Source organism: Epinephelus fuscoguttatus, linkage group LG10 (genome assembly GCF_011397635.1).
Source record: "Epinephelus fuscoguttatus linkage group LG10, E.fuscoguttatus.final_Chr_v1".
Classification (NCBI taxonomy): domain Eukaryota; kingdom Metazoa; phylum Chordata; class Actinopteri; order Perciformes; family Serranidae; genus Epinephelus; species Epinephelus fuscoguttatus.
The window spans coordinates 18849518-18859786 of NC_064761.1; the positions used below are offsets into that span (position 1 = coordinate 18849518).

A 10269-nucleotide genomic window follows, 5' to 3' on the forward strand; every position below is an offset into this window, starting at 1 on the left:
GTTGTTTTTACACAGTTTTGTGGTCAATCATGCTTGAAGGAGGGGATGAGAATCTTTCTGCAACACAGACGTTAACCTTCTTCTTAGCAGTTAGTGTTGACACTGTAAACAGGGTGGAAGAAGTAGGACAGTCAAGTGCGAGGCTACCTACCTCCCTGGCCCAAATATGACAGGCTGGGCTGTATGGTTTATGTTTAAACCACCTGCTAAAGCTGCACTTGCACAGTGACAAAACATTTCACACTCTGATGGCCCCTGAACTGCTCTAGGTAAACATTTGTTTATTTATCAGCCCAGTAAGATTATTATTCTCATGCAGAAACACTGTAGGATGATGTGACAGAGTGGCTTTAGTTGGATGCATGACTTAAATTTAAAGGAGTTTTAAGCCATAATGAGTGGGAAGAATGAGGTTAAATTTCTGCACATGAATAAAATATATGACTTCTTCTGTTGGGGTTGTTGTCTGGGACATGTAGGTCATTTTCATATCCCTGTTACTCCTTTGTTCACAATGGAATTCTCAGTTGACTTTGGATGTCTTCTTTGGATGTCTACCACTCACAAGGACACCACTACAATGACTTCTTTGCATAATAGTTTACTTGTATGTAACATTAAAGACATGTTTAACTGCATATTATGTTAGTGTGTTGTTATTTGTTCAGCAGTTGTACACGTGTGCCCATTTGAAAAGTGCAGTTGCAGCACTGTCAAAAACTCTGCATCCATAAAAGTATATACATAGTATATAAAAGTTTTATCTAGAGCTGGGTGGGTACACAAGAGCAAGTGACCAAGGTGCAACTCACAGTCACTGCATGACAAAATGAGTGCAGAACTGGCTGCAGCCGGGACGCTGCATGATCAAAGGTTTGGCGGTGTAGTCTTCACTGTGGGTGGTGCTGTAATGCTGACGATCCAGCGGGAACCTGATGTTGCTCTATGGTTGACAGAAAGACAGACAGATAGTATCATATTATAATATAATATTATGGAACCCACGTACAAAGACATGGGAACATATCACATCCACTTTCTCAGGAGCATGAAACAGAAACTGCTGCTGGTGCTCCTTCTCTTAACTACTACAATTACTACTATTTCTTACCACTACTCTCAGTGCTATTGCCATATTATTATTTGTTACTACTATGACAACTACCACACTGCTGCTGCTTGTTACCCTTATTACACAAGTGAGTGGGAACATTTTTGACTTTTGTACTCTCTCACCCCCTGCATTGATGGACAAGGTGTCTGTCTGCAGACCTTTAAAGGGATGTAGTCAGTCTTGGTGGTGCTGGACTTCCACTCGTGTCCTGCCAAACACATTAAACACATTTAATATCTACATGCACCTCCCTTTGAACACACAAACATGACCGATCCGTCACCTGGTCCACTCAGTATGTTGCTCGGCAGCTGGATGGCTGGTCTGGCCCGCTCTCCATCCTGTTTGCTGTAGTGCTCTTTGGCAGTGGTTGTGTAGTACAGGCCCGACAGACAGGGTGGGCTGAACTGTACATGGCTATTGGTCATCAGGTCAGACCCAAGCACATACACTGGACGCTCTGTGTGGCGCTAGTGCAGGGAGAAACCTTGTCAGCATTATCAGATATGACACAGTGGGATCATCACACGAAACTTTAAACATAAACTCCATCCTTCCATCCAGTAATGTGCCAAAAATAATTTTATAAATACAAAAATAACTAGAAGAAGAAGATGTAAGAAGATCTGTTGTCTCACATCAGAGAAGGATATGCTATTGGTGGTGACAGACATCCTCTCCTTGTTGCGCCCCGAATCAGTGTCCCCCTTGGGTAAGGAACTGGAATTTTGGTTCCTCCTTATCACAACAACTGGATCTCCTGTGAGATAAACCAAATAGACTAATCCAAGCAGGACAACAGGGATAGATTAGAAGAGTCGGGTTTCGTCTGTATCTCAATGTTATGTCACCTTAGTTTGATTGGTTTAGAACAAGAATACTTAACTTGCTTTGCCTCAGGGGCCACCTTTGCACAATGACGGGAGATCAGGGGCCAGTTAATAAACAAACATTAATTATATTAATCAGTCTATATAATGAATCAGTTGCTGCCCTTACTCAACTTTGCCAAGAGGCAAATTCAGTCGCAGCAGCCCTGCACAGGTCAGGTGGAAGCAGGGGCCTTTCTAGGATTTAAGGACATTCAGGGCTCAGCCTAGACCTCTGTCAGGGGGGTCCAAGGGATCCTCCTCTGGCACTTTTTCTTTGATGAACGAGCTCTATTTTAAAACTTTTTTATGCACTTTGGCACCTTATTTAAATTTCAAGTACAAAGCAAAATTCCCAGTGTGAATCTATTTTCATTGTGAATTAGAAAATGGTCAGCAGGCCACACAGCACCCTATCACAGGCCAGATTTGGCCCACGGACTGTGAGTTAAGTATCACTGGTTTACAATGAAGGTAAGACAAATTTACAAATTGTGAAATTGCAAAACTTAAGCACTCATATTCTCAGTGTCTCTGTAATTAAAATGTGCATTGTACAGTCAGCTGGATCATCCAGACCCTGGATGAAACTCTAAGTTAGTCCCTCACTGATATTTTTTCTGATTTTACTAATGGCAACATGAATGTGATGTACAGAACAGTAGCTGAATAAGCAGCGTACATTACACCAAGGCTTTGTGTAAACTTTTGAAGTTGTGATCAAGCAGTAGCACTAAAAATAACCATCCAGTGTTGAAATGGAGAGGCAACTGTGGGTCATGAGGTAGAGCGGATTGTCCACTAATTGGAAGGTTTGATTCCTGACTCCTCCAGTCCACATGTCGAAGTATCCTTGGGCAAGATTCTGAACCCCAAATTGCACCCCATTGGTGTGTGAGTGTGAGCCTCTGGGCATAAATAAATGCTCTGAGCAGCTACTTAGTACTAACTTAAAGTGCTGACGACATTTTCACCATGAGAACTTCAAAGTATTAGAATGAAAACTAAGGGCAAAGGAAAGACTCACCCAGCTTGTAGTGGCCAAAGGTCTCTCTGGTTGTGGACAGCCATAAATCCTTAGAGAACTTTCCAAGGTCGAGCTTCAAAGGTTCCTTTACCACAGGTGGTCTGTATCTAAAACACAGATAATGCTTATATTTGTGTGGGGATAAACTCAACACCAGATAATCTAAGCTTTCAGAGAGTGACAAATAATATATCTGAAAAGTAACATTTTAGACCACTTTGAAATTTACATTTTTGAGGCCTTTCAGTCAATCAAGTGTCACTTGTTGCATCTAAGACACCACAAATCTCCTGGAACGCCAAATCAAAACATGCAGTGAAACCAAGAGAGGTCTTAAAATAGATCTGAGGGGTGACACCAGGCCGTACAGTTTCCTCTACAGTTTGACGTGTGTTTGTGTAGGATGTAAACTGTGTCACGTGGCAGGAAGATTTTCCAGTGAGGCAGAAAGGCTGCGGACCTGCAGACAGTGGGTCGGATGAATGACGCAGCATGGGTCGTCTCTCTCTCCACAATCTTTGCAGGATCACCCAGAGCCACTGAGGAGGGCTGAAGAAAGATATAGTAAAAACAGTCACTGTCACGGTTTGTGCCAATAATACCCATTTCACGGAATGCTGCATTAAAAGGTCAATGCCCCTGTCACTCTTGTGTCTACTCAAAGCTGATGCAATGTTAGTAAACCAGGTCATAATGCCCCTTCCCTTAGCATACACAGAACCGAGCATTCAATACTTCAGCCTGCATTCTGGTTAAACCTGAGTCTGTGTGCTAAAGTCAGAGAAGTGGCTTCTCTGGAGCTGCAGAGTATTTCAAGACTACAGATTTATTTATTTTTGTAAAGATTAATAAACCACTTTACTCCTAAATATGTGCCATTACCAAAGCAGTGATAACACACCAAGGGCTGTAAACCGATCAATATTTTGATTAGTGAGTGCCAATTAAGGGAGCCAGCATGTGATTGAGGGCCACACAGGAAAAGTGAGCTGACCACTGAAATCGCTAACTAGCTAACAGCACTAGCTGCCCTGCAACCAGTAGCTTTCTACAAGTTGTCATCCCTGACAGCTCAAAAATATGTGTTCATGTTAAAGCTATGACTTGGAATGCCCACATACTTCCATGTGTCCTTTATGTTGGCATACATGTCCAGTAGATAGCACCAAAGGGCAGAGTCAAAAGTTTCTAACAAGAATGATTTTCATTTTCAAAATGTCTTACAGTTGTCTCGCTTGAACTTTGTTATACTGTCCCACAGTCTCTGGTGGTACTGCTGCATTTTCTATATGCGTAAGCTTTCAGAAAACATGCACAAATATAGACGAAGTGAACGCACAATACAGACAGAAGGCATGATTTGATGCAGTCTGCTATGACATTATTAAATGTAAACTATTGAAAACTAAAGTGTTGAAATGGATCGCAAATTATTAAAATATTATGCATGCAAACCACATCATGCTCAGGGACCACCCACATGCATTTTCCGAGGGCCGCCATCGGTCCGTGGACTGCACTTTGACCAACAAATAATTATTCAGATCTTTTACTCAAGTAAAAATAGCTATTCAACAATAGAAAAGTAGTTAATTCATGTTCTGCATCCAAAATCTCACTCAGGTGACAGTATAAAAAAATAATTGAGCCACTGAGGTACACTGAGGTCTAAGGTAGGAGGAAATGGAAATTTGTTAAGTAAAAATATCTCAAAGTAAACTTTACAGAGCTTACATTTAGGCATGTAGACTTTTTGGTGCAGTTTTTAGGCTCAGAGCAGAAAATGTTTTAATTAAAAATGTGGTATTGTGTCTGCTGCTCATTCTGAATTTGATCAAAAGAGTAAACAGGAAGGATTCTGCATTATAAGGGAGAAATGGCCTCCAGTGCTAAGTGGAGAGGACAGTGTGGTATTGTGGTGATTTTTCTTATTTTCATTGTGATTTTTAAAACACTGCCAGCATAAATCCATGGCAAAAGTTCCCCTTGAGAATTGGCAGGTTTTCAATCAAGCCATGTTTTGTTTGGTGAGAAAAAAACTCCATCTCGGATCACGACCAACATCTGCTGCTGCCTTTTTTACCTTTTCCACAGGTTTAGCTGCTCTGGTCCAGGCTCCCTGGAAGGTGTCGTTGTACTGGGAGGCAAAACGTTGATGGCGCCTGTCCCCTTTGATCGTGGGAAAGCCCTCTTCTACAGAGAAAATTGAAAATTGACATGAACCGTTCAGCAGGACTGAGAAATAACCCTCACACAGATTCCCTTACTGTTATTCATTACAAGTCGATGATGTTGTAAGGCTGACAGTTGACACATTTGTTCGCAGTTAATTCCTAACTGAGTCTGATGACTGTTTGCATCAATCATTTTTGTCTTGGCACTGAATTCATCATCTTATCAGGATTTATCACTTTTAAAATAATCAGAATGAAATTCAGAATGCAGTCACTAACCTAGATGTTTACTTGCGGCTTTTACAACAGGACAGTGGTGGTGTGGAGTGAAGGAGGCTTTGCTGGTGCTTTCTGGGAGCGTTTCCACATGCTGGATCTTCTTGGTGGCCTCTGTGTGTTGGATGGGAGTGGGAGGATGCTGGAAAGGCCAGGGTTGGAATTTCTGGGAATGTGTGGTGAGGAAAGTAACCTCCCCAGGGTCTGTTTGCATCTTGAAGTTGGTGTGAAGTGCTGTCAAGGGTGGGGTGCGAGTGATCTGTGGCAGTGGGTGACAGTGGTAGGACACCCTCGCCTCTGTCAGGTACTCCTTGATGTGCCTCAAGTCCTTGTGGTCCACCTGGGCTGGGATGGGCAGAGAAACAACTTCCCGCTTCTTTGAAGAAAAAGGCTGGAAATCCTCCTGGAAACGTTTTGTGAATGCATCTGGATTGTTCCTGTCCAGAAATGGGATGTTGGTAGACAAGAGGCAGTCTTTGCCCACAGGACGGGCTTGGATCAGTGTTTTTACCACTGCTGTCATTTTGGATACCACCAGTGTCCCGTAGCTCTTTGCTTAAGCCAGCTATCTTCTTCTGAAGCAGGTGAAAAATGCTACAGTGCCTCACCATGGAAACCTCTGTGCTGTGGAACATGATGATGTTGATGCTGTTGCTGCTGCTGCAGAGAAACAAATGCATGCCACGGTGTCCAGTTACCTGGTTATATGCAATGAATGGAGTGGACACACAAAACTATTCAACTGTAACATTTTATTCCACAATAAGGACTCACACAAACAACTGCTCACACTTAAGTACTGAGTCAGAAAAGAATAAAATGTTTCTTGGTATTCATGATCTAATAGTGTCACTATACACTTCTTTATTTTGGCTGCCTATCAAGGCAGCTTGATATGAGTTTCCTCACCAGTAAGAACCTACTAAATATTTGGAGTGGACGCATTTCCCCTTTTCAAGAGTCATATGCATTATTCAGCATTACCTTAGATACACTTACAATATCAGCTTGCAGAGTGGCTTGATTTGGTCTGCGCTTGAGTACACAATGCAATACTTTATGTAGTGCCTTTCAAATACTATCTATCTGTACAGTATGTACATACATAACACCACATTAAACAGAAGGCTCTGGTTAGTTATAACATGCACGTCATATTGGCTATAGAAGTGCATGCATTTCAAATAGCATAAACAGATTTAATGTAATTTGATTTTAAATTTAACGCAATAATACACAGTATTTGCTTGCTATACTTGCACACATAGCACGTTTTGTTCATGCATGTTCACTGTGGCCCTGCATTACTTGCGTCGGTACAACAGCAGGTGTCAGTCAAACTTCATTTTGGAGCAGCTGTTTCCAACCTGGACAGTTACCCTCATAAAAAAAATGAAAGGCAAATCATAGTAGGTGCTCAAAAGTCAAAATGTGAACCAAAACTGTTTCCCAGTCACTGATTTTGTTTATTTGATTTTGTTTGTTTGTTTGTTTTATTAGGCACTTATGTTTGATGAATTATCAGCTGAATTTCATTCTTACTGCTCACTGTCGCCCTCCTCGTTTTTTTTGGTCTATTTTGTGGAATATATATCATACATTTAATACCATAAATGTACCGTAACCGGCAGTTTCAATTTAAACGGCTGTCCTTAATACAGATTTTTGTAATAAATAATGACTAAATAAAAAGTTACGTTTTTCAATAAGTTGTGTTGTCTTTTCAAGAATGAAATTAATAAAATTAAATAATAATAATTTAAAAAAAGTTAAAATAGCGTACTCTCTCGAGGTGCTCAGCAGGAGGAAGTGATGTAATTTAACGTTACCCTGTTCCGCTCTCTTTTCGTTGAGGCTCAGCTAACGGCCGGGTGGGTACACGTTTCGTCCAGCACATATTTCTCGGTTTTTAGTGAATATTGTGTCGTTTGAAACGATTTAAACAACATATTTACTGTCGAATATAGAGAGTTATTGTGTAGTAAATGTCACTGGCTCATCTCGAAGGCCTGAAATAGAGAAAATTGAAACTGACGCTGCGCTAACGGTACGCATGTGGCGAGGCCCCTACCATGACCACTCTGTTGCTAACATTAGCTAACATCGTTAGCTGCTGACCAGAAGCCGGCAAATTGCAGTATTCAATACAAATAATTAAAAACGGAGACTATATTAACAGTTGTATTATAATGGATGTGTACGGCAGGTCTTTGTGTCGTTATTGTACTGTAAAAGATGCTGTCAGTAACGGTGTGGTCAGAGGAACGTGTAAACCTGGAAGCTAATGTCAGTTTTTGTGTCTCAGCCTGCAAACATGCAGATCTTCGTGAAGACGTTGACGGGGAAGACCATCACCCTCGAGGTCGAGCCCAGCGACACCATCGAAAATGTCAAGGCAAAGATCCAGGACAAGGAAGGTGAGCCGTTACCTTTTAGTCTTAACCTGAAGGGAGCCTCGACGGTTTGGTAACGTTCATTAGCAACTAACACTTTGTGACACCACGAAAACGTCTCTGGAGGCCATTTATTACCTTCAAGTTTACTATTAATGCGAAGTGTTGTATAACAATGTGTTAAGGTGGTAAGTCAGTCTGCTTTTAGAAAAAGCCAGTAGATTTGGTGTAATGATAGACAAGGCCTCTGGCCCTTACGTCAGACCATTATGCCACTTGTTTTCGTCTGTTAAAGTAGGATATTTGATGTGTGTGACTCAGTGATTAGTCCTTTCAACCATTTGGCATCCCTGTCTCTTCTATTCAAATATAACTAATTGTCCATGGTCAAATATAAAATGCACTGTTGTTGATAAGTGTTGTTGGCTTGCAGGAATTCCTCCTGATCAGCAGCGTCTGATTTTCGCTGGCAAACAGTTGGAAGATGGACGCACACTGTCTGACTACAACATCCAGAAAGGTGAGTTTGTTCAGAACAAGTCCAGATGCACAATCGACAAGATTCTTACTGTAAAACTAAGTGTTAACTTTAAAAACTTAAACAAGCAAGTTACAACAGGAGTCTCCCACGAATTGTACTACTAATACAAATAAGTGTAGGGTTTTCTAATTTCATTACATTATGCATTTAACTCCTCATTTTATAAGTGTGTACCACCATTGTTTCTTTCTTAAAAGGGCACATCTGTAAGCTTTTAAAATGTACCAATGTGTGCTTAGATAGAGAGGGTTTTCTGTTGTGCTGGATGTAAATGTAAATTAATCTGAGATTGACATCAATGTGTTTTAACCACCCACCAGAATCCACTCTGCATCTGGTCCTGCGTCTGCGTGGTGGCATCATTGAGCCCTCTCTCAGACAGCTGGCCCAGAAATACAACTGCGACAAGATGATCTGCCGCAAGTAAGTCTCGAAAATCAGCAAGCAGTTCGTTTTAAATGTGGGTAATGCTGCTGTTATTTAATGTTGAGTGTTAAGGCAGAGTTGAGACAAACTCCTTTTTGAAATGGCACCACAAGAAGTGTGCTTTGGTCAGTTGGTGATTGATAAAGCGTAAATATGTGGGGTGGTGTGGTTAACTTGTGTAAATACAGGCTGAAATGACAAAGACAACAGCTGTGGATCCTCAGGCTCTTTTTTTTTTTTTTTTTTTTAAACTGACCTTAAATGTTGGCTTGTGTTACATTATTTAATACATGCCCAATTCAGTAAAATTTATTTATTAGCACCTAATAGTGGTGGAAATTTTTTAGAGCATTTCTCCAGTGTTTCACAGTGTTTAGATTTATGTGGTTTTGATTTGTTTCCCCTTAATGTGGCACATGTATTCCTAAATTCGATAGCACCAGAAATAAATCTACTAGTGTTTAGAACATAAATGTTGTTCAGGACATATTTCCTTATAGTTGACCCCTGGCCACTTGTTTTGCAGGTGCTATGCCCGTCTGCACCCCCGTGCTGTCAACTGCCGCAAGAAGAAGTGTGGACATACCAACAACCTTCGCCCCAAGAAGAAGCTGAAGTAGACATTTTGACTGAATCGGCTTTCTTTGCCATTTTGTGTTAAAATAAATGTAAGAAAAGTATGCTGCTTGTCTGACCTTTATTCTTGAAATAGTGAATCTTTGGCATAATGTGAAATCATGTCTGCAGTTCCTGGTTGTGAGGCTGTACAGGGGGGAATCTTAATGTAAGGACAGTGTAACCAGACTGACTGAAATGAGATAAAGCCGGTGCAGTGAACTCTTTTTACTGTTTGCCAAACGCTCCCAAATTAAGATTGAAGATATTCATGAGAAGAATTTGGCAAGTAGCTAATGTCAGAGGCTTGTTCTAAGAAGCCTGTCCACGGAGTTATCTGGGTAATTCAGTAAACCTGCTGTTTGGAATTGGCGCTGGTTGAAACTAACAGTGGGTGCACTCCAAAACCTGACTGCAAAGTGCCAGGTTTCACTGGTTTTGAGTGTTTTCAACTTTTATTTCAGTTTGGCACTCTACACAGCGCATGCTATTTGTGTCAGTCTAAATAGACGTCACTGTGCAGCCCAAACAAAACGCCGTGTGTCCCAACTGCGTCGTTAACAGTGGAATAATAAACACATTTTACAAGGCTGGCGGCTGAATAACAAACACAGGATGGCACTGTCTGTTCCAAAAGCTGTGAAAAGTTTATCACAGCATTTCCAACACCACCTGCTGTTTGATTATCAGCTGAAAGAAATTCAGTATATCTGCCACCTCATATGCTACCCGCATTACATTTATACTGGTTTCTCAACCCTTGCTGCTACATAGTGAGCAGCATGACTAAATGTAATGCAGCCACTGTCAGCTCAAAGTGTGATGAACCAAGTC

The 10269-nt window shown here is 41.2% G+C and overlaps 2 protein-coding genes across 2 annotated transcripts; one reads left to right on the forward strand and one right to left on the reverse strand.

The window, feature by feature from the left end:
* Window positions 1–528: 528 nt before the first annotated feature.
* Window positions 529–5983, reverse strand: LOC125896212 (uncharacterized). Its single transcript, XM_049588606.1, has 8 exons — window positions 5464–5983; window positions 5094–5203; window positions 3471–3559; window positions 3011–3117; window positions 1753–1874; window positions 1398–1584; window positions 1237–1322; window positions 529–943 (listed from the first exon to the last, which is right to left on the reverse strand). Exons 1-8 carry the CDS (start codon window positions 5981–5983, stop codon window positions 815–817), a joined length of 1350 nt encoding a protein of 449 aa, XP_049444563.1. The 3' UTR covers window positions 529–814.
* A 1289-nt stretch (window positions 5984–7272) lies between these two features.
* Window positions 7273–9500, forward strand: LOC125895601 (ubiquitin-60S ribosomal protein L40). Its single transcript, XM_049587570.1, has 5 exons — window positions 7273–7331; window positions 7766–7877; window positions 8287–8373; window positions 8715–8817; window positions 9347–9500. Exons 2-5 carry the CDS (start codon window positions 7775–7777, stop codon window positions 9438–9440), a joined length of 387 nt encoding a protein of 128 aa, XP_049443527.1. The 5' UTR covers window positions 7273–7331; window positions 7766–7774; the 3' UTR covers window positions 9441–9500.
* The last annotated feature ends 769 nt before the right edge of the window (window positions 9501–10269 follow it).